General features: G+C 33.9%; 2 protein-coding genes across 3 annotated transcripts; one reads left to right on the forward strand and one right to left on the reverse strand.

Moving 5' to 3' along the window:
- Positions 1-3,970: 3,970 nt before the first annotated feature.
- Positions 3,971-9,689, forward strand: LOC110106339 (adenylate kinase isoenzyme 6 homolog). The gene is made up of 3 exons (XM_020836207.2): positions 3,971-4,267; positions 8,261-8,406; positions 9,095-9,689. The coding sequence occupies exons 1-3, from the start codon at positions 4,073-4,075 to the stop codon at positions 9,282-9,284; spliced, it is 531 nt and encodes a 176-aa protein (XP_020691866.1). The 5' UTR covers positions 3,971-4,072; the 3' UTR covers positions 9,285-9,689.
- Positions 9,690-11,209: 1,520 nt separating this feature from the next.
- LOC110106341 lies at positions 11,210-24,954 on the reverse strand. 2 transcript variants are annotated; one of them, XM_028700511.1, is made up of 11 exons: positions 24,670-24,954; positions 19,925-20,300; positions 19,411-19,595; positions 18,861-18,934; positions 18,661-18,715; positions 15,082-15,156; positions 14,891-14,964; positions 14,681-14,729; positions 13,601-13,685; positions 12,319-12,375; positions 11,210-11,610 (listed from the first exon to the last, which is right to left on the reverse strand). In XM_028700511.1, exons 2-11 carry the CDS (start codon positions 20,247-20,249, stop codon positions 11,549-11,551), a joined length of 1,041 nt encoding a protein of 346 aa, XP_028556344.1. In that variant the 5' UTR covers positions 20,250-20,300; positions 24,670-24,954; the 3' UTR covers positions 11,210-11,548. The 2 variants fall into 2 exon arrangements, with proteins under 2 accessions (XP_028556344.1, XP_020691868.1); XM_020836209.2 differs by having other exon boundaries at positions 19,411-19,580; positions 24,670-24,950.

A 24,954-nucleotide genomic window follows, 5' to 3' on the forward strand; every position in this document is an offset into this window, starting at 1 on the left:
CTCAACAAGTGAAAGATTAGTAAATTTTAATATTTTTATATCATCAAGAGACTCAAATCCATCTCGAAAAAGGAGAGAATCTTGCTCGCAACCGCGGAAGTAAAAACGACACGTCTTTTTTTTAATTCTTTTTGTTTTTCAACGGACACGCGTATCGGATACGGTTGTCCTTTTGAAATTAAATAGTATTTTAATTGGATACGGCTTTGGCGTATCCGACACGTATCGGTGGAGTATCGGAGGCATATCCGTGTATTTGTGTATCGGATACAGCACGCCTTCATAAATAGGTGTATCGGTGCAACATAGATGCAGAGCCATAGTTACTATGCAAGAAATAACCACTTGATTACATGAGTTTAGATATAACAAAATATAACACAGTTCCAAACAAACACAACAGTCATTTGGCAATCACAACAGGAAGCAGGGATTTCAATTTAAAAAGATCTAACTTTTACTCTACGGTAAACTCGCAAAAATACCAATGCTATTGGAAATAGAAATAAACTCAAAACCATTGCTTTATTTTTTCAGTGAAAAAGATCAACATCACTAAAATTTAGTTCAGGTAAAAAAACCCTCAAAATAAATGATATAAAGCAAACGGGGAAGGATCCTTATGCTTTCCGCCACCAAGGACTTCATGGACTACCTTTCCTTGCCAAAAATGCCGTAGATTTTGGCCTTGAGGGACGATTCTGATGGCTTCGGTTGTTATGGAGCAAATCGGAGAAAGAATCGCTGCAATGTACGTTCCCCACAATCTTTTAAATCAACGTTTCCTCTTACCTCTTTGCCATCGCCAGAAGAATCTTAGATGGGTTTCACTTTGCTCTTCTCTCTCCAAACTAATGATGAAGATGGAAGGTGATTTGCGAGAGACCTAGATGCTTGTAAGAAGGAATGTCACTAAAGTTGTAGAAATTAATTGGAGAAGAAACCTGCCGGAGAAGAAGACTGAGAGGAGAAAGAGAGGGCAAGCCGAAGAGTCCAAAATGAGGAATTTGCAACGGATTGAACAGAGTGTTTAGGCTAGGGTTATATAGAATTATATAATTATCTTCTTCATTGGTTTGTCTTTGAACTTCTATATCATCTTCAATAAATATCATAGCTTCTAATTCAGGCTCAACAAGTGAAAGATTAGTAAATTTTAATATTTTTATATCATCAAGAGACTCAAATCCATCTCGAAAAAGGAGAGAATCTTGCTCGCAACCGCGGAAGTAAAAACGACACGTCTTTTTTTTAATTCTTTTTGTTTTTCAACGGACACGCGTATCGGATACGGTTGTCCTTTTGAAATTAAATAGTATTTTAATTGGATACGGCTTTGGCGTATCCGACACGTATCGGTGGAGTATCGGAGGCATATCCGTGTATTTGTGTATCGGATACAGCACGCCTTCATAAATAGGTGTATCGGTGCAACATAGATGCAGAGCCATAGTTACTATGCAAGAAATAACCACTTGATTACATGAGTTTAGATATAACAAAATATAACACAGTTCCAAACAAACACAACAGTCATTTGGCAATCACAACACGAAGCAGGGATTTCAATTTAAAAAGCTCCAACTTTTACTATACGGTAAACTCGCAAAAATACCTATGCTAATGGAAATAGAAATAAACTCAAAACCATTGCTTTATTTTTTCAATGAAAAAGATCAGCATCACTAAAATTTAGTTCAGGTAAAAAAAACCTCAAAATAAATGATATAAAGCAAACGGGGAAGGATCCTTATGCTTTCCGCCACCGAGGACTTCATGGACTACCTTTCCTTGCCAAAAATGCCATAGATTTTGGCCTTGAGGGACGATTCTGATGGCTTCGGTTGTTATGGAGCAAATCGGAGAAAGAATCGCTGCAATGTACGTTCCCCACAATCTTTTAAATCAACGTTTCCTCTTACCTCTTTGCCATCGCCAGAAGAATCTTAGATGGGTTTCACCTTGCTCTTCTCTCTCCAAACTAATGATGAAGATGGAAGGTGATTTGCGAGAGACCTAGATGCTTATAAGAAGGAATGTCACTAAAGTTATAGAAATTAATAGGAGAAGAAACCTGCCGGAGAAGAAGACTGCGAGGAGAAAGAGAGGGCAAGCCGAAGAGTCCAAAATGAGGAATTTGCAACGGATTGAACAGAGTGTTTAGGCTAGGGTTATTGTAACCGTGCAGGAATTTGAAGCCGAATGGCCGGGTGTGATATAGAAATGCTTGCTTTCTTGAGAAATGTTTGGATGTAAAATTAAAAGCATTAAGAATATGAAGAGCTCTAAGTGAAGGAAAACAATCAAAGGAATCATAAATAAATGAATAATAATGACAGTAAATAAATAAATATTTTATAGGAAATGATAAATATTAGAATTTGAAGAGTTATATATGAACGTTATAGATTTATTTAAAATTTATAGATGGACGATCCAAATTTGTTATGGGTGGATTCCATAGCCACACTTATATAGTAGTATAGCTTTACATATTTAACACAGGCACAACATTAATTTACATGCATTGTAGTTAAAATATCAAAATTAAATAGAAAACAACACCCCTCATTATGAGAGATTATTACGTGCGGAGTTCGAAATGGGGGAACTATCAAGATTTGCTATGTATTTACTGAGTATTTGCTGCGAAGTTGAAAATACTCAATAAATACTCAGCAAATACTCAATTGTGAGTATTACTGAGTATTTTGTAAGTATTTGTTGAGAATTTTGTGAGTATTCGTTGGGTATTTTCTGATTTACTTTATATTTATTGAATTTTTGTTGAGTATTTATAAATACTTAGCAAATACTCAGTAAATGCACAGTAATCTAGACGGTTCTTCCCATCGTGACTCCGCATAGAATAATTTCTCCCTCATTATAATTCTCATCACTATCAAGTTGGTCCCATCACGTACCCTTTATCGCCATTAGTCTTGTTGCCCTTTACACGATACTGGTAGCCCTCACGCTCCCTCCCTACTCTCAACTCTCTGTCTCTCTGCCTACTCTCCCTCTCTTCCACTTCTTAAAAATTTCCTAAAATGTTAGGTAATAAAGAACCGAGGAAATCTCGCAGGAGCTCGTAATGAGGGCATCGTCACGACAAGACAATATGTAGAGGAACCAAAGAAGTTGTGTGGGAGCCAGAGCCTTACATGGGGTCCTGGTTGGGTACCCATTGGATACCCACGCTCTGCGCTGGCAGGATTTGCCCACCCATGCCCACTTATGGTGACTTTCGGGATGTCATACCTACCCACACCCACCCATTTTCTACGCTTCTTGAATGCAGTCTGCCACGGATTAATGGCCTTGAGATTTTTTTCATTTTTCTCTGGCTGCAAACTTTTAAGCCACATCAAAATTTATCGTGATCGCGATGTGGTTCAGTGTTGCACACTGCGTAGTAAGGATTACTATAATATATTGCATGCATATGGTGATTAATAATGTAAATCGATTTGTCCCTTGATGTTGAGTACCCACCCATACTCACCCACGAGGCCATGGGCGTACCCATACTCACCCATGCCCATTGGGTATGGGAGGGTACGTGGGTGGGTGTGGGTATGAGTATCCAATGTAAGGCTCTGGTGGGAGCTCGAGTTGTGCATGAGCTTACTGGGAGAAAACATCAACGAGCTCAATGATGATGAAATTCGATTGACATTCGATAAGAACTTGGGCTCAAATATTATGGAAAAAACAAAAAAGTCTTGTGGGCGCTCGAAATCATTGATGAGCTCGTTTAGAGGAGATACAAAATGGCCCAACAATGATGACGTTCGACAAGAAATTGGCTAACAAACCATTAAATGATGTAAATAATAAAATTTAGATGCTATATAAATTTTAATATTTTAGGTTTTATGTATATAATTCCCCCAAAAAATAATTTATATTTCTTTAGATACATTGATAGAGGAATAGGCCCATTGGTAAAATCACAACCGTCCAAATCCTTGCATGTGCGGAATCTATTTCTTCAGCCCTAATCTAGAAAAGAAAGCGCATAGATTCCCCTTCCCGGCTCAGCCTCGCCGGCGGATTCGTTTTCTCTTCGATGGCGGGTGGCGGTAGGATGAGGCCGAACATTCTGGTGACAGGTACGCCGGGTACGGGAAAGACGACGACTTGCTCGCTTCTTGCTGACGCTACGCAGCTCCGGCACATCAACGTCGGCGATCTTGTAAAGACCAAGAACCTCCATGATGGATGGGACGAAGTGTTCGAGTGTCAGATTATGAACGAGGAACTGGTCTGCTGCCTATTTCCTAATTCCATATTTTTTATCTTCACTATGTACTTTGCAAGGTTATAAATGGTAGTCAGTAGTCGCCTGCAACCTCTCGTGCACATTAGTAGTTTTTTTTTTTTTTATCGGGCTGTAATTGCTACTAATTAGGTTGTTGTAGTGAAGGATTATTCACCATGAATCTTTATAAATGTGGGGTTTGGAGTTAGTTTGGTCTGCTTGGTTAATTGATGACAGAGAAGCTGTTTTGAGCTATTGGGCTAATATAATTAGTTAAAAAGAAATTAGATTTGTAGAATTGTTCATAGAAATATGACATATTTAGACTTAAAAAGGAAGTTTTGATTTTTGCTAGATTGAGAAGGATAAGGGAGTTTTGTAGTTGGGTAATTAATCATTTTGTCAAACAAAAGAGGGAGCCAATTATTGAATATCTTCTAACTAACAAAAATGGTGTAAAACTGATCTTCCTCTGACCTAGAATAGGAGCTAACCACCAACTTCACTCAGTGTAGGAGTCAAGATCTCTTCTCTCCTTGAGTGTGAGAGTCAATATGTAATTTCCCCATTAGCGTGAGAATAATTTTTTCCTTCCATAGTTTTAGGGAAAGATTGGCCATTTCAAGTGCAAAAGTTTGTTGTATTCCTTTGCTCAGGAGTGGGTTAAGTGCTAAAACATGGAAGCTAACTCATCAATGACAAATTAAATACTTATTCTATATTCTGAGGGACCATATGAACTTTTTGTTAATTTGAAATAAATTTAGTCAACTCTGACGAAATAGCATAGACACACATGCACGTTAGCCAGCCTCTCCTTGTAAGGGCAACTCCTCCCCATAAGAATTATAGTAGCCTAACATTATTCCCAAAGTATTGAAGTTGAATGTCTTCCTCCCACCAAGAGTGGGAGCTAATTGTTGAAATCTTTATCACACTTAGAGTTCGAGCCAATTGTCAAATATATTCTAACTAGTAAAAGTGGTGGGAAATGTCCAACATCTTCCTCTCGCCTGGCATAGGAGCTAATCACCCCCTCTCTAGAGTGCAAGAGCATCTCTTGTCCCCGAGTTGATATTTTAACTTACACAATAGGTTGCGAATCACTTTTGCCTCTTAAAATTTTGGAGAAATATTGGCCAATTCAAGTGGAGTAGTGGGTTGTACTCCTTTGCCCAAATGGTAGGACAAGTGTGAAAGCATGAGAGTCGACCTGTCAAATTTTCAAAGTGTGGGAGTGGAATTCACTGCCTCCTCAAAGCCAATGGAGCTTTATGCTTTGAGGAGGGTCTTCTTTGTAAGGCTTAAGTGTACCTTATTTACTCAATTACGTGTAAGTCAAAATTTTTTTTTTCTCTTAAAGCCAAAGAGGATATTTTTTTCTTAGGCTTGTGTGGCCCAACTTATTTAGGACTAGAGTAGTCCTTATACATTACCTAACTTTTTTTTTTTAATTCCAAAATTCAAAGAGGCTATTCTTACCAAAGCCCTTGTTGATCAACTCATTTAAGGCCTAGGAGGTTAGATTATTTAAGATCAGTGTGGTCCTATTTTTTCGGCCTACTAGTAATTCAACAACTTTTTTATATTCTAAAAGCCGAAGTGGCTATTGGCTCTCTATGGGCTGAGAATCCGATCCTATTAAGACCAGAACAATCCTTATTTTCTTACTAATAGGTAAATCAATGGATTTTAATTCTTAAAAGCTAACAAGGCTACTCTTTCTAGGAATGAGTGACTCATCTTGTTCAGACACAAGCATTTCATTATTTCCTTACCATTGGGTAAGTCAACAAATTTCTGGATTTCAAGAACTAAAGACGATATGATCTCTAAGGCATGAGCAACCAATTCAATTGAGGTCTAGGCAATCCTTTGATTCTTACCTATAGCTAACTCGACCTTCCATACAGGTAAGTCGATGATTATAAAAAATCTAGAAGTTGAAGAGGCTATATTTTCTATTAAAGCCTGCGTGTCCGAATGGCAATTATGGCGAGCAATTTTGTGAATTCTATAAACAGAAGTGTTTTTTTTTTCTCTGTCAGGGTCGAGAGGCTTGTTCTATTGACCCAAAACGTCCTTATTTCCTGATCTACAAGTAAATCAACTTTTTGCTTAAGATTTTATGTGCTAAAGAGGTATTATAAGCCTGACTTGCCTATTTATTCAGGAACATAGCAGTTTCTATTTCCTTAGGGAAAAATGCTATAAGTAGGAATAAGAAACTAATTAAAGAAATATATTATCAAATATGGAATTACACTTCTTGATCACCTTCCTCCTCGTCCAGAGTTTGTTCATCTTGTAAGCTCAAAGTTGAGGACTTTAGGGAGCAAGTATCTCTTCAAGATGCCCTTACACTTTATCAACCTTTGGCTGAGCCTAAATGGCTTTTTAACATATGACTTGAGTTCTTTTTAAATCTAGTGATGGCTTTATCTTCGCTATAGCAGGAGGGAAACAATCTTCTTCTTATCTTCCTGATGACTCTACCAATCTTCTTCTGTTGCTCTCCTTCAATCTCTTTAATCCAATTGAGTACCTAGTTCTTTTGAATTTCATGAGGAGGCATTAACAGGGTTTTCAACCTGAAAGGGCTTTAAATGCATAGTTTATTGTATGTTTGTATCTATGTTGAACTTAGAATTTGTCCTAAGTGATTCAAAAATTATTGGAATCAGATCTGTGTTGGCTCAAATTAAGTGCCGTTCTAAGTTAATAAGCATGTGTGACATGAGGCGTTGAATCAAGATAGCATAAAACGAGCCTATAGCTATGTTTGCTCTTCAGGCTGACAGAAGAGGCTCTGTCCTAGCCTCCTCCAACAATCTTCTTTTGCTGCTTCCCTTGAATCTCTTTAATCCAACTGAGTATCCAGTTCTTTTCAACCTCTAGGGGAGCCATGAATAGGGCTTTTCAACCTGACAGGGTTTTAAATGCATAGTTTAGCGGATGTTTCTATCTATGTTGAACTTGAAGTTAACAATCCAAGTCTGAAATGAAGACTTGAATACAGATTGCACAAAACCAGCCTATAACTATATTTTGCTCGGCATGAGATTTGATCAAATCTCTTCAAGCTGATTTTTTGCCTGGGTTCGAATTACCTGAGAGTGTATCGTTAACTTCTCTATCCATAAGTGCCTATTACTTCTGCAGAGCAGCTTCTAATTCTTCTGTTCCCTTCATGTCTGGAGCTGGTACTTTCTCCCATTATTCTGTGAGCAAAATCAGTTCTTTGCTTCTTACTTCAATAAGCTTGATCTTGATAATAACCTGAATAGCTCCTCTCTTTTTCAAAATTTTAAAATGTACTACGCAGGAACTTTCTTCCTTTTGACTGAGAGCTCATACATTACATGTTTATTTTGACCTGATACAAAATAAATCGATTTCAAGCACCGCCTTATTTAGGATTTTTTGAATTTGGCGACGCTCTGCTCAACTGAAAGAGTTGATCGCCTATGGCAGAATCAAAAATTTTTTTTTTTTAAATAAGAGTGCATCAATTATTATTAATGCTTGGTTTGGAGGCCCAAATTGAATGTTTAATGCCCAAAACATCAAATAGTTTGAGTATATATATATATATACTCTTTCATTGTGGGATAATGGCTTGTTGTTATTGTTGTTGTATACCCTATCGTGTGTTGTCAATTTAGTTCTCGATTATCACGCTGCTTCAATTTAGGCTTTGTTTAGGACGGATTTCTTACTGCTACTTAAAGCAGCTTTCTAGTATAGATATTAAACTTTTTGTTTTAAAAAGATGCTTTAAGAAGTAGTAAGAAAGCCGTCCCAAATGAAGCTTTATGCTTCATTTAGGACGACTTTCTTATTGCTGCTTAAAGCAGCTTTTTAGTACAAATATTAAAATTTTTTAAGAAAAAAATTGCTTTAAGAAGCAGGAAGAAAGCCGTCCCAAACGAAGCCTTAGTATCTCGATTGTATATATATAATCCTTGATTGATACGCCGCTTATTTTTGTTGTAGTTATGTGACGAGATTGAAGACATGATGGAAGATGGAGGGAACATTGTTGATTATCATGGCTGCGATTTCTTTCCTGAGCATTGGTTTGATCGTGTTGTCGTCCTGCAGACTGATAATTCTGTCCTGTATGATCGCTTGTCTAGCAGGTAACAAAACTATAAGCAACCCACTTATTTACTATATAATTGTAGCATTTTGGAAGTTGTTTGGTTTCTTGTAGATTGAAAGCATATTTTAGGAAATGATCAAATTTGCTAAATTTTATCAATTGTGAAAAATAATTATATCTCGACTTGGCTTAATTTTTTAGCCCTAATACTGACTTGGAAACTCTCTCAAAATCATCTCAATATCAGGAGAAATTATTCTGTGCGGAATCCAGACGGGAAGAATTGTCCTGATTGCTCCGTATTTACTGAGTATTTGTAAATACTCAGTAAATATGCAGTAAATCAACAAATACTCAGCAAATGCTCACAACATTCTCAATAATACTAGTATCAGAGTATTTGCTAAGTATTTACTGAGCATTTGCAAATACACAGTAAATACGCAGCAAATTCGGACGGCGAGAACGGTTCTCGCCGTCCGGACTCCGCACAGAATAATTTTTCCAATATCCGACATCATTCCATCATTTGAATGTAATAAAAATCAAAATGAGCTTTAAGCCCCTAAACTTAAATATTTTTGTTTTCTCATACAAAATAAATGAAAACAAAATCTTCAGCATCAAAAATATATTTTTCTAAAGCATTACTCAATAACATGCCTGTTTATTTTTTTTTTCTTTCTTGCTTTCTGGTGATTCTGAGTGGCAGTAAAATGATGCAGGGGATACATGGGAGCAAAGCTTACAAATAACATGGAGTGCGAGATCTTTCAGGTTCTCTTAGAGGAGGCGAGATCAAGCTATGCTGCTGATATTGTCATCCCCTTACAAAGCAACTGCGTTGAAGACATCAGCAGCAATGTGGCCACCTTAACAAACTGGGTCAATAACTGGAGACCAGTTGGGTCTTGAAGAAGACCCCTTTATTTCTCCCTACACTGAGGAGCAAAATATGAAAGTAAATCCAATCAGAATATCTTATTTAAATTTAGGCTTCGTTTGAGACGGTTTTCTTATTACTTTCTAAAACAGCTTTTTAGTACAATAATTTCATAAACTAAAAATTTGTGTATCAAAAAGCTGATTTAGAAAGCAATAAGAAAGCTGTTCAAAATGAGGCTTTAGTCGAAGAATTTGATAATCATTAGTTTTTGATCGAGTAATCGTATATTGTATTAATCTTTAAGAAACTCAATGAGTAAAGTTTATGTAGATGACATTTCATCTGTTATGTTATGTAGTAGGTGTAAAATTTAACTTAGTATTTGTCTTAAGATTTGATTAATAAGAATGAGAGGATGTGATTGCTTTATGTGACTATTCTTGACTGTTGTGGTTGAGCTAAAGCCTGGACTGTGAATATGAGATGTAGAACTGATAAGAGAGAACCACAGCACAGCTATCAAATCTAGTTTAGTTGGTCTTACAAAGAAACTCAAATAAGCAAATTATTATGGCTTCGTTAGAGATGATTTTTTTACTGTTTTTAAAGCAGTTTTTTAATATAAAAATTTAATTTTTGTATTAAAAAGTTGTTTTAAAAAACAATAAGAAAGTCATCTCAAATGAAGCCTGTATCATTTTCAATTTACTCAAAGCAGTTCTCCTTCTTGGCTTTATTTGCAGGCATGGGGTAAGCAATTGATGTTTGATTAGTCATATATTAGTTGATTCACATTATCCTTTACAATTTCAATGAGCAGCTGCTGGTGCATGGTTATTCACTTAAGCTCGGTAGAAATAGCTTTTTTACTGTTTTTTAAAATAATTTTTAATTAAAAATTTTATTTTTTATTAGAAACCGTTTTAAGAAGTAATAAGAAAGTCATCATAAATGAAACTATTGCTTTGAAAATTAAATTTTAATGTATAACTTTTTTGAACTAAAAATTTTAATATTAAAAAATTGTTTTAAAGATCAGTAAAAAAGTTGTCCCAAATAAAATCTTAATATGATTTTGAAAAAAAAAATGATATGATGTTTGATTAAATTATATTTAAATTTACAATAATCAAATTCCCTAAATCAAATAAAGGGAGATAAATAGAAATAAATATGATTAAAATAAAATAAGCATAAATATTACGTAAATTGTATGGCTAAAAATTAAATAAAAATTGACTCAAATATCTTAAATAAATAAAGATTTAACCTATTTTGTTATTAAATTCAATAAAATAAATAAATTTCAAAGTACATGTTTACCTTGATAAATATAAAAAATAAAATTTACACTTTAAAATATGCACATATTTTAAAAATAATATAATAGCTCTACCTCATACAAAATTTTTTTTTAAATTATTGCAGAACATTCTGCTCTAAATTTTAAAATAATATTCAAATAATATGTATTACATTCATCTCAAAATGATTTAAAAAAAAAAACAAATTAAGCTCAACCCTAAAAATTTATTGGGAATATTCTGACCTAATTTTTCTTTTTACTATTGATGAGAGCAGTAAAATAAAAAGATTGCAGGTTTCCAAAGGCATAAATTTGTATTTAAGCACACCAATATAATATAAGCAATAAAATATAATTTTCTTCTCAAAATAAAGCAATATTTATGTTTAATACTTCTGAAATATATAAAACGAAAAATCAAGCTCTTCTATAATATGATTTGTAATCGAATATATTGAACTTTCCTAATCAGGTCTAAGACTTCATTTGAGACAATTTTTTTATTGCTTTTTAAAATGACTTTTAATTTAAAAATTAAAATTTTTATAATAAAAAAAAACTGCTTTAAAAAACAGTAAGAAAGCCGTCCCAAACGAAACCTAAGATAAGACTATTTTCTGTAACTTCTCTAAAATAAAAGGAGATAGAAGCAATTCAAATAAATTTCAATTACCAAAGAAGAAAATTGTAAAACAAACGAAACAGGCCAATAATAGAGGCCATGCTTCTGAAAAAAAAAAATTCAAAGGAAGATGAAGAGTTGCTATAAGAAAATATATACAGAGTTATATACAAGACTGTGTGAGATTGAAGAAAAGATCACTATGAAACACTTCCCAATAGACCGCAGCCTGGAGCTCACCAGTTCTACAGAGAAGGATCTGAGAGAGTCAAAATAAGTGAACAGTTTGTATAAAATCTGCTTTGAAATTGTTAATCTTGGAAGAAGATTGAAATAACTCAGAAAGAGTTAGCAGGTAAATCCCCTTAATGCTTGTGTCCAAAATGCCACCAACCTTTCTTCCTCTTGGTTTCAGGAGCAGGTAACTCTGATAAATAAGATGTAAGAAAGAAATTATTAAGCTGGAAACTTTTTTTTTTTGTGACGATGAAGCACTGTCTTTAGGTCAATGAAAACCCCGGTCAACCTAGCATGCAACCCACACCAATTTACACGGGTCACACTTAAGACTTTCACTACTTGCTAAGGGATTCGAACCAGGGACCTAGTCTTTGTTCAGCCGGCTCTTCACCACCCGGACGAACAACGGTGGGTGAAAACTTATTTCCCCTGCCAAGGAGTAGGGGAGGATTGATTGGGGAAACTTTTTAGCTGTTTTAATTTTGGAATGTTGTTGCAATATATTTAACAATAAATTTTTTATTGTTTTTCAGAACGTTTTACTATCACAACATCTCTTAGAGTGTGATAACTATAAAAAAAGCTATTTTACAATACCAAAAGTAGTTTTTAAGAACTTGTTTTTATCTTCACAGTCCTACAACTATTTTTATAGATGGCTATAGCTGCTGTGAATAGACCCTAAATTAGAGAGACTAAGACTTCATTTGGGATGACTTTATTACTGTTTTTTAAAGTAGCTTTTTTTACAAAAAAAAATTAATTTTTTTGCTAGAAAGTTGCTTCAAAAAATAATAAAAAAACCATCCCAAACGAAGCCTAAATTTTTGTTCAGTTCCTCGGAGTAGCTAAGTTAGAGAAAATAAAAAATTAGGCAATAGAGTTGACAAGTTACCTCCTTCAGGATAAATCGAGTTGTAGTGCACCTCAGCCCAGAAACTCAAGAAAATAACTGTATGAAGAAAGCATTGCATTTGACATTTAGAGTTGGAATAATTCAATAAGCTCATGAGCGAAGGAAGACATGAGAATGATTAAATAAAAACAGGATTAAAAAGCTTGGGCACAGATCAATCAGTGTCATGATATTAGTATGTGCCAGAAAAATTTCATGTTTTCAGAAGCACAGGTTGTTAGTTTGTTTTTGCTTGCATGTAAGGGCGAATTTAGTTACTTTTAAGTTGGAAAGCATGTTTGTAAAACAATGAATTTATTAGATTCCACATCATTAAGTTGGATAAATTTAAAAATAAATATTGATTTTAAACTCTACAAAAAACTTTTAAATCTCTCAAATATAATTATTTCATGTTCACATATAAAAGATAGAATGTGAAAGCAATGTTTTCTATAACATATTTTTCATTTACAGACAACTAAATCCAAGGGTATTTTAGTTCGCTGCAGTGAATGGAAAGTAAAAGGGATAAAGGCATAATTAAATTTTTTTTTCAGTCTTTAGTTTGATGTAAAATAGTTAATACATGTATATTACATCAAGACACTTCTTGGCCCTGCACTTTGTACAATCAATTTGACTGCATTTTTTTGCAGGAACTTGGATTACTTTGTACTAGTTTGAATCAAATAATTCTAAAGATAGATGCTGGATAAATAGATGTATACATCATAACTTCTCAGGACAAAAAATATAGATATAATTATAACAACAGAAACAGCACACATATCCCTCTTGTTAATCTGTATCTCTACTCAGGTGCATTAAGACTGAATTGTGCATAAGCATCTCACTCTATCCTAACAGTATCTATAGCAGGGATAAACCTAGTATTAGCTTTAGCAGTAAACTTAAAGGTATACGTACATTTATTGTTTGGGGCAGTGATGAACCTTATTTTGTTCATTGTGTCAGATGAATCATGAAAACCTACTAGTTAATGACTTAATGATTATTGAGAAGGATGAAGCATGATCTCAACAAAGTTGAAGTCATTTGCAATATGAAGAATGGAAAAATAACTCTGCAATAATAGATTGCAATGGAAATTGTGAGTTCCCAGCAACTGTTTTAATATCAACTTGTATGGAAAAGAACTGTTCAGCTTATTTTTCTGTCTTAATACTAAAACTTTACATCGCTGACTACTTTCTTAAATAGAGTAATGAACAAGAAAAAAATTTCAAAAAAAGAAAAAAGAAGAGACTTTCAGACACACCTCGTTTAGACTTCTGATCAATAGGCATGATCTCAATGTAGCAGGTGTCCTTGAATGATGTTAGGACAAATATCTTGACACCATACTGCAGAAGATCATTGTTAATTTACAACCCAAAATTTGTCAATTGAACATCAATGACAATTGACATACAATACATAAATAATAACATGATGAACCTAATAGTTGAGTTGATCATCAATTCATCATTACAAGAAAACTTAATATTAATTTTATGCAATGATATATACGAGTTAGGAAACTAACTTCAATTTGCTAGATTGATGTATAAAACCAACCAGATATCCATGAAACTGCCATATTAGCTCACAGCCAAATTTGATCCAATGATCTTTTATTTTCTTTAAATATGAAGCTATATTTTATTTTCTTTAATAAATCCCATCAAATTATCCAATTTTCTTGGTCAGAAATTTAAAAAAAAAAGACATTTATGTCAGGTTTACATTTAACATTTTTTTATCAGTATTCCTGCTCGCTTTAACCACCAATAGTAAAGTTTTGTATCCAGTTTCATATCCATCCCATTAAACTCGTTCAGGTATGATATGTTTAATACCCTATCCTGTTCCCGTGCATATTCAACAACATATGCCATCAACCCCATAAATTTTTTTTTTTCAACGGCAGATGTTAAAAGAGGAAGAATTTGTTTACAACAACGCACAACCTAACCACAACAAGACCTCCCTCACAACCACCATTCGAGGGGAAAAGAACCAAAGTCAGCCACCAACTGAAATGGAAGTCCGAAATGGCTTATTAAATTAGTTGGGTTAGTAAATTAAGAACAAATGATGAACCTGATATTGTGATTCTAACAGTAAAATAATTCTCCTTTTCAAAATCTGCAGAAAGCCGTGAGAAGATAAACCCAAAAATCACTAGGTTGAGAAACCTATAATTTCAAAAGTCCAATAATCAATTTCATGAACGTGGATGCGCCTCATAACAGAATTGAAAATCCAATGTGTGCAAGAAAGAAATTTAAGTGATCTAAATGACAGACAGTAAATCAAATAATACTAAAATAGAAGACTATTACAGGCCTACACATACCGAATCTGCAGCAGCTTGCAAGGTCACATGGTCACCCCATTCTCCACTTCTGCTTTGTTGATGGGGAAAAAAGAACATGAAAACTATATTATAATTGGCCACAAGAATGAATTGAGGAGGATTAATAAAGCCAACCACAAAAGTTGGGATAGTTTGATGATGAAAATGATAATTTTCTGCAAAAGAGTTGTAATGAGGAACAGACCATACTTGGACATCTTTCTTAAATATTCTTCATAAGCCATGGGAACATATCCTTCATATATATCAGGGTGGGACTTAAGCTGCAAATTGCTCAAATTTAGAGTTTATATGCAACATAAACCTACAAGGTAGTGAAAGCAGGAAATAAGGAAAATTACAGCGATGAATGGGAAAACAAGACTACTAAATCAACCAACCTGGTCGACAACTTGCTGTCTTACAAAGTTGTGATGTTCGGTAGAACGATAGAATTGATCGGATAGTGATCGAAACTGAAATTGTGACCATTTAACAAACTTACTTCAGAAGATACCTTAAACTCAGAATTAGCATTAATTACTAAAAGATGACAGCAGATATGAGTGATTATGCTACACTGCAAAAAAGATACACGGCCTCTATATGCAAAATAAACGATAGCTTCATTAAAACTAATTCGAAGAAATAAACAGATGAAACTAAGGAAAGATGAGGTCAAATGTGCAATACAGATTAAATTGGATATTCCAATTTCTAATGTGCTGAAAGGTACCGCTGCGTTGTGCTCTTCTCAACAAATAACTTTCAAGTATGTGCTAAAAAATGTTCAAACAGAAAAAATGCATATGAGATGCCTGCCTGTATCTTCTAGAAATATGCACCAATTTGGAATATAAATCATACTTCATAAAACTTCACTACCAGTCAAGTATACAGTAATATACCAAAAATATGCACGGCCAAACCAAACTATGAAATCTGTACAACAAAAAAGAGAGAAACACTTCTCTTTTGGTTTCAAAAGGACATAGGCATCACGATTGAAAAAAATGAATAACTTCAAAGACTTGCGCCATCGTTAAATTCAATTCCATTTCCTTTTTTCTGTTTTGTTTTTAAACAAATATTTAAAAGAAAAGAATAATAAAAATTAATTGAAATAAAAAACATGTTTGACAAATCTGTTTTAATTTCTTATATTGGGAAACAAAATGGATTGTTTAATTTCATAGATTTTGGAATTAAGCCCAAGTTAATGTTTCGATTAATTAGACAAATGATCTAATTATATATCAACAACAACAACATCAAGCCTTTGTCCCACTACGTGGGGTCGGCTACATTAATCCTTTTTCGCCATTGTGTCCTCTTAAAAGTCAAATTCTTTAAATCTAATAAAGAAATATCATTTCCAATATTTTCTAACCAAGTCTTTTAGGTCAACCTCTACCTTTCTTAAAATAAGTCAAATCTAATACCCCGCCTTTTCATGTGGCCAAACCATCTAAGACGACCCTCTCTAATCTTATCTTCCACTGGAGCTACTCCAACCTTTTCACGTATATGCTCATTTTGTATCCTATCTCTAAGAGTAAAGCCACTCATCCGCCTGTGCACAACTCTAGGGATTTTACTGTGGAAAATCTTTGCTTTTGATCTTGTTTGGTTCCTCTCATGCTCATTTGAGAGAAACTAGGGCAAAATCGAATTGGTGAAACCCTAGGGCGTATCAGCATCCTCATCTCTGCAATACTTAACTTGTTTTTTGCTCTATGTTGCAGCCAGGGGACGGCTCGTCCCTTAGCAATTCTTACTACTGAGCCCCTATTTCACTCTCACAGATTCGTTGTTTTTCTTCTGCTGTTTTTGCGTGTAACTAGTTTACACATTGTTGGCTGCGTAATTGCTTCTCTCTTTTTGGTGGGAATGCCTCTGTTTTTTTGTATTTCCTTGAGACAGTAGCTTTTGATTTTGTTCTTTATAGGTTGCCTTTCCTTTTTCACACATGTAACTAGTTGTTTTTTTGGAATGGAAAATGGGCTATGCCCTTATTTTTCCCCAAAAAAAAAAATCCCCTTTCTTTTGAAGAGCAGGCGATCATGGACATGTATGTGGAGTGGCCATCACAGCACCAGCAGCAAGCAGAGATGTTCACTGGGTATTTTCCATGATGATGTTTTAGAGGTTCAATGGTTCTCATCTCTTTATTTTTTTTTTTTCTTATTCTAAGCATGTCTTCAAGTGGTTTTCTCCTTCAAAAGTTATAGTCAGACAAGGTATTTGGGCGTAAAGCCCATCTAGGCACAAACGGATTTAGAAAAGAAAAAGACTTTTAATTGAAATTATATATCTAATTAATATTAATTTTAAGTTTGGGATTATTAGTTTATTTATAAATAACTCGAGTAATTGGAAACTAAGAATTAGATAGGATTTTAATTAAGATCATTAAAGTTTTATTAGTATTTAGTTAAGATATACAACATTATATAACTAAGGATTTTAATTGAAAGTTGAAACCATTAATGTTTTATTAGTATCTATATAAGACTTACAACATCATATAACTAATTAACAATTAATTAGTAAAACTAATTTATGCTGATTAATTAAGAACTAATTGATATTATTAAGATTTTAGTGGTTATTTAAGGATGGTTAATTAAAAAGCTAAATAAATTTTAATTCAACTGATTAAAGAATTAATTAATATAAGAATTTGATTATCAATTAGTTATAATAATTATAAATTAGATTAATTAGGGCTTCAATAAGGTTTAATCAGGATAATTATTATTTAGATGTATTAAATATAGATTAAATAAGCTTATTTATAGTAATTAAACATAGATATTTTGTTCGCATATTTTGTTGTCGAACAAAAATTTCAGTTTTTGTTTTTGCAATCAGGAAATAACTAGGTCACCCAATTATATTTTTTTAATTGAAAAAAAAAAAAGCAAACAAATCCAAATATGGCTTTTGGATTTTGGTTTGAAAAGAGCAGAATAAGTGAAATAAACCCAAAAAAGGTAGAACAAAAAAATATATATATTCTCAGTCTCCTTAACTTCAAGGTTCAAACAATGCAAATGGGTTTGCAGGTCATGCGTCATATGAGAGTTGCGTTAATAATGTTTGGTGCAAGATTCGATCCTAAAAATGAATAAATTAAAATAAAATATCAAGACAATATCTTGTACCCAAAAATATTGTTTGCGTACATCACTTATAAGGAAGGATATCCTCCTTGGTCCAGTTTTATGCAACTATGTTATCATGCATCTTCTTCGCTACAACAACAACAAAAACAAGCCTTTATCCCACTGTGTCCTATTTTTTCTTCATTGTGTCCTATTTAGGGTCAAATTCTCATCTAAATTTCATAAAGAAATGTCATTTCTAATATTTTCCAACCAAATTTTTTTAGGTCTACCTCTACTTTTCTTAATATAAGTCAAATCTAATACATCTACTTTCCTAACCAGGTCATTGCCGTTTTATACGACCAAACCATCTAAGGAGACTCTCTCTAATCTTATCTTCCACTGGAGCCACTCCAACCTTTTCCTGTATATGCATCTACTTCACTGACTAGCAAAATTTTCATTTTTTTTTTCATTGAATCGTAGGTCTTAAACAGTGCACTCTTGAATTCCAGAATTGATAGGATTGCTTTTATGACTGATAATTGAGTAATATATAGGAGGTTTAGGTAAGAAATTGGATGTTGTAATGATAGAAACCCTTCACATGACACTTGAATATAGCAAGAAAAAATAAATAGAAGATATCCATAAAACCACGAACCATAATAAATCAAAAAAATAATATTTGCTCATATTGAAAAAAAAAAAGGCACTCCTTAAAGATAAGTTAACAAACACAGATGTCAAACGCTTCCCTCAACGTTAAGCTTGTCCTCAAGTATTATCAACAAGGGTTACCATCATGCATCTAACCTCTACATGAACATTGAAAAAATTAACTACTAAAATCCTAAGTAAGAAACTCACCTGGCAGTTACCATCTCCTTGAACCTTTAGTTCAACCAACTCATATAGCTTCAACCTGTATAGAATGCCATACAGAAGTAATACCAAAATAATAAAATACCACTATTACTGTTACAATTCAATCATATTCCTACAACAAAAAAATAATTAAGAAATAAAGCAGACTCTGAAGAAATCATCGTCCAGATTCCTATACTAACCTCTCAAGAAGTCTTTCATGGTCTGACGTAGCTTCATCAAGAGATGGAATTTCTCCATTAATTCTAGGAACATGCTGCACATAAACCGCTCATAAGATAACTAAATATAAAGCTCTCGCAGGATGAACAAACAAGATGAAATTCAAAGCCATAGAAAATGATTGCATAAGTGATCTGTAAATCTTGCTGCGCATAGATGCGCAAATTGCATAGAACCAAAACCTGTTTGTGGAGTCCATCAGCTCAAGGAAGACTCATCATAATTCCATTTCTCATTCCATTTCTTTCTTCATTTTCCTTATCTAGACTATTGTAATTATAATTTAAAACTTGAAAAGCAATTTAGGTTTTACTTAAGAGGCGAACATGAAAATTACAAACAGTTTACGCATTTTTAGAACATGACGCATAATAACAAATTACAAACCCAAAACATTCAACAGTGAAAAACATCTCAACAACATCACCCTCATCACAAAACACGTTCAAGTTCTTTGGCTCTTCAGGAAAACTAGAATACCAATAAAAACAATTGCACAATAAAACTTACAGGAACGGGAACCATTTTGTCCAATCTCTTCCCTACTTCACCATCCAGAGAAGAGAAGTCATCAGTAAGTTCCAATGACCAACTTTGGCCTTCAGATATATTCTCAAGTTGGCTAGAAGAAAAGGTAGACAGTTCCACAGCATTGACCGCTTCAGCCGTACCCTCATTCTCTACAAGGACACTCACTTTGTCACAAGTTATACACAAATGATAAAATGTTAGGAGATTGGTCTAATCATATAAAACAATACCTATACAAAATTTCTCTAGATTTTATGTGATTATAACTAAATAAAATATGAATTTTATGTTGATGCGTAGTTGATGATAGCCATGACACCTTTATAGAAGGAAGGCAATGCTCCTTTTGACATTACAAGAGAATTATATTCAAATTAATGGGGATAACAACTTTGTCAAGTAATTAAAACAGTCATTAGATGAAATCACAAGTATACCAACTTAATGCTCCCATTATAAATGAGACATAAAGACTTTGGGCTAGTCTCCACACCTGAATTCGAATTTCTCACTGCTGGACCAAGCCAATCTTGAGCAAGGACTGATGCTTGCATATGTTCTTCACCAGCAGGAGATGTTCCACGTGCTTCTGCAAGTGCAACTTGTGAAAGTTCTTCTTGAAGAGCATGAGCAATAATTTCATCATTTTCCACAATAGTGCAATCAATAGCAACACTGTTTTCACGGCTGTACTCTGCTTGGTAAATGTTGGCATCACTCTGAATTGTCGCTTCGCTATATGCAGTATTTGACAAATCACCTTGAAGAAGATGAAGTCCCCATCGAAGAACATCAGGATCTTGGTCATACATGATCATTAGTTTTAGACGTGACCAAGAAACTGAATATAATCAACAGAGGAAAAGAACCTGAGACATCAGGTAGGAAGATTAGTCTTTCTTAAAAACAGCATTGGAAAAAATAGACCGCATCTAATTCTCTGATGGAATGTGCAAAATACTGCATTTAAATCTTTCAATTCTCAAAATAAAAGTTAATAATATGAATAAATCCTACTTATGGTATATAAAAAGGGGGCAAACCCAGCCTAAAAAAATCAAACTTGATAAGCAATTCTACTCATGCGGATCAAATGGCCTACTGTAGCTACCACTGTAGGAGCTGCTCGATTGTTGAACTATCTGCGGGTGTTAGTTATCGTTCATTTTCTTTTGGTAGGGAAGGGAGAAGATTCTATGCATCTACAGAAAAATCAGATCCCACTGATTTCTTCTCCCGCACTAAATCTTTCAAAGATTAGAAGGTTAAACATTATCGTCCTACTTGCGTTGATGTTTGAGAAAAAAGGTCATTTTGCAAGAGATTGCAGGAAAAACAAAATCTACCATTGATGTAATGACATACATCCAAATCTTGTGCTTCCATCAATAGAAAGGAAGCAACTCAATTCAGATGCTAGTTCATCAAGCTATTGAGGAAGACTATTTTTTTGCAAGACTCTGGTTTTGTTTTATGTTTCCAAATGAAAAATCAGAAAGAGCGACCTTGACCTTTCCCAAAGCACTTAAATGACATTGAAACAAAGATTAGAATCTTTTTATACCACTCATTTAGTTGGGCTCTTTTTTTTTTAATTAAAACTCATAGAAATCTTTGACTCAATTTTTTTTAAACAAAAGTTGTATCAAATTCAATGGCTTTTTAGTAATGGTAAAAAATGGTATGAGAATATCAATAGCAATCACCCAAAAAATCTCAAACAAGTTGGGGATGTTATTCATGGTTTGCTCTTCTGCTTATGAAACTAATCATCTCTTGAATTTATCTCTACTAAATTTAGAGACTAATATGAATAAGCATAACATATCAATAAAATCTGAATGAAACTTTGGTTCTGATAGAAGTAGAAGATATTTTTTGTATCCATAATCTTCATTTGATTAACTCAAAAGATTTCATTCACACAAGTTATACAAATTTTAAAAGCACTTCTCATCTAGCAACATTTCCCTTCGTCCAATATAGTCAACTACTGTTTCATCCATGGTTGCAGCTTCTAAGTGCTCAAAGGATGATAATGATGATGATGATGGCATATATTGAAAGATGGTATCTAAAATTATACATAAACCAAACTAAACATGAGAAGAACTGCACAACATCAAACTCCTAATCACACAACGCAAAATCCTTAAACTTGTACTTGATCATGTTATGATGCCATCACTGCTTCACCACTGCCGCTTCTCCTCCAACATCTCTCCTCTTATTATTGGAAATCTATTTCATTAGTTTTAATATGACGGAGGACAGAAAAACTAAAATGATTATTTTAATGAAGATTCTCTAAGTGATGAAAGTAGGGGATTCTAAATTCATAAATTATGACTACTTGTTTATGTTGAACTGAGAATGAGAGAGACTATTTATTTAGTATTGGTTGCATCCTTGTATAACTTTTAATGGTCTTATTTTGATTTTTTATTATCTTACTTCAATAACTTAGTTTGATGTTAGTATGGTACTTGTTATTTTATATTTTTCATTAACTTAATGGTTTAATTATGAGTTTACGCCTCACATCACAAAAAAAAAAAAGCATTAATACATGATTGTGCAATTTCTAACCATGCTTAAAATATGAATTTGAGAAAAACCTGGCCTACCAATAATTCATCTTATAGTTTCATGTCTTGTGATATTACAAAACTTCTTACAATTTGCATTCTCATTCCTTGAGCATTTCATAGTTTGTGAAGGTCTTTATTTTTTGAGGAAATTAGGAAACGCTAGATTGCTCCAATGGACTTGGGTTGAGGTTGACGTTAATGTTCTTAGAAGAAAAGTAGAAAACCCTATGTATTATTCTTAGGATGCTAAAAAATATTCCTACGTCATTAAAATTATGTTTTTTAATCAAATATTTGCATTATTGTAATATTATTGCATCATTCTTACATCATTTAGATCATATTTAAATAATTTTAATATTTATTATATCATACAATTCAACCCCAGTCGATCATTAAACATTGAACATCTCATTCATCTAATTTCATTTCTGATTTTACTTTCACAACCTTGCATATATAGACCTACTTTCATGAAGCTTAAGCACAAAGTTATTGTTGTAAGATTAAACATAAGTTATTAAGGCATGTAGCCATCTTGAAATCATGTGAGCTTAGAATGGAAATCTAACTTATAAGGAGCATATATTATTTATTCTCTTAATAAATATTCACCAATTTCATTTATGTAATGCCCATTAACGACGAGTGCATAGTTCTATAACAATTTTTTTCCTTAGTCAAGGATGACAAGAGTTTGATTTAGTTTGACTTCCCAAGCAATCTATGAGTAGTAGAAGAATGATGTAATAATTGTTATTAATATGCTTGATTTGTCTTAGTTGAGAGTGCTCTTGCCACACCTACAACTCTTATATGATTTTACTGCATTGATTTGATTTTGACAGTCTTTATCGACGTTTTGATTTGATGTTTTATCCGATTATGAAGACATGGCTGATTTATAGATTTGACACTCGTACTAGATTACTACTTTACCAGTTGTTGTACCATAGTGTTTTACGATTTACATATTCTACTGCTACTACATTTGAGTTTTACTATCCTTGCACTGGTTCAATGATCATATGTATATAGCTATTATTATTCGAATGTTGACAAGCATATTGCTCATTTACCGTGCTTTAAATTCAGTTGTAGGTTTTTGTGACCTGCTGGGCTTTTTAAGCTCATTATATGTTGTTAAATGATTTCAGGTTAGGACATGAGAGCAGAAGTGTGAGGCTGGTCGGAATTCTTTTAGGTTCTGTTTCTTTTTGTTCTATTTATTCTTTTGTACTCGTGACAGAGTAGTTGTGATATTATTGTGTAGATTCTGAGTAGTGTATATAATTTTTGAAAATGAATATATATATATATACATTAATGTTTTGAATTATAGAGTATGTTTTGTTGTTTATTATTGATAGATGATATTAGATAGCTCTGATTGTTATTTATTAAAAGATTAAAAGAATAATTCTTCCAATTTAGATTATAGGCATCGCAAAAGTGACCTGAGCTGGCTCGCGAGACGAGCTTATCGAGCTCAAGAGTCGAGTTCAAGCTCGATGAGACTCGCCTCGTGAGCTCGCAAGCCGGCTCGAATTATTGTTTGAATTTTTTTTATTATTAATTTGTTTATTACATTAAGTTAAACAGTCTAAAGCAGTAGCATTAATGTTTAAAGTAAGTTCAAATAAAGACGTTTAAACACTAAGAAACAATCAAATTTTCCCAAAGCGACAACATTAATGTTGTTATAAGATTTTCAAAAAATAGTAAAATTAATGCTGCATCTTTAATCATTACAAAAGCAGTAAAATTTAAAAAAAAAATTATATAAAATTTAAAAGTTTGACAACATTCATTATATGAGGAGATTTGCATCTTTCCCAAGGAGGCAGCCTTCAAAACCTGGCGAGAAAACAAAAACCGGGCGGGAAATCCGAAACTGAACGGGAAATTGGGAAATCAAGCGGCTCGATGAGCTCGTTACACTGTCGTGTGTTGAGCCCGAACTCAACCATCCAAACACGAACATCTATTCTTTTAAACAAACCAAACTTGAACACAAACAAACAAGTTCGAATCGAGCACGAACCAAGCTTGAACAAGCTAATAATAAACAAGCTCAAAATGAACAAGCGCCTACTCGACTCTGCTAGCTTCGTTTGCAGCCATAATCATATTCAATTAAGAGTTTACAGGTACCCAGGATCACCCACAGGTCAAGTTTATCCTTTTTTTATCGTTCAAAAAGGACTGTAGCAGCAAACAATAAGAAATTTTCAGATTAAGGCTGATATTAAAAAAAAAAACACACCAGGATTCCTAACAAATGCACCGCATGATCCGCAGATGCTAGCAACATATATTCTCATCCACAAGCGAAGTGTTGAATAGCCAAACACAGACTATGGCAAAAAAAGAAGGGGGAAAAAAGTACATCATAACATAAGCGAACAATTCCTGCCGAATACTCAAATACGAATCGAATCAGAAAAATCTCCGAGCATTGGTAACTCGAACAAATAAATCTACAAACACAAAAGTGCAGGATCACGCAAATAAATATAACAACGATCCAGAAACTCTCGAAGCCAATCCAACAAACCCTAAAAAGAAACAAGAGAAGACCCCCAAATTCCCAAAAGTGTAAGAATCTAACAGCCGAAGTTTCGACAACGCGTCTCATAGAACTTACTTGCAATAGAAGCAATCCGCCAGAGGGTGTCCGCCGCGAGCAACAACGGGCTCGATAACGTCGATCGAGGAGAGAGAGACAGAAAAATGTATCGAACAGAGGAGTCACGGACTTTGACAGTGACGATTAACGATAAAGCGGCGCGTCCCTCGTTCCTCTTCTTGTTTTGAATCCTCAGAGCTTTTCAACACGGCATTCCTGGGCGACGGATTCGATCAGGACGGCGGATCGTGGCCGTTGGGTTTGGCCGGACGGGATGACGGTGTGGGTGCGACAAATTGTTGA

Source organism: Dendrobium catenatum, unplaced genomic scaffold (assembly GCF_001605985.2).
Source record: "Dendrobium catenatum unplaced genomic scaffold, ASM160598v2 fragScaff_scaffold_1546, whole genome shotgun sequence".
NCBI classification, from domain to species: Eukaryota; Viridiplantae; Streptophyta; class Magnoliopsida; order Asparagales; family Orchidaceae; genus Dendrobium; species Dendrobium catenatum.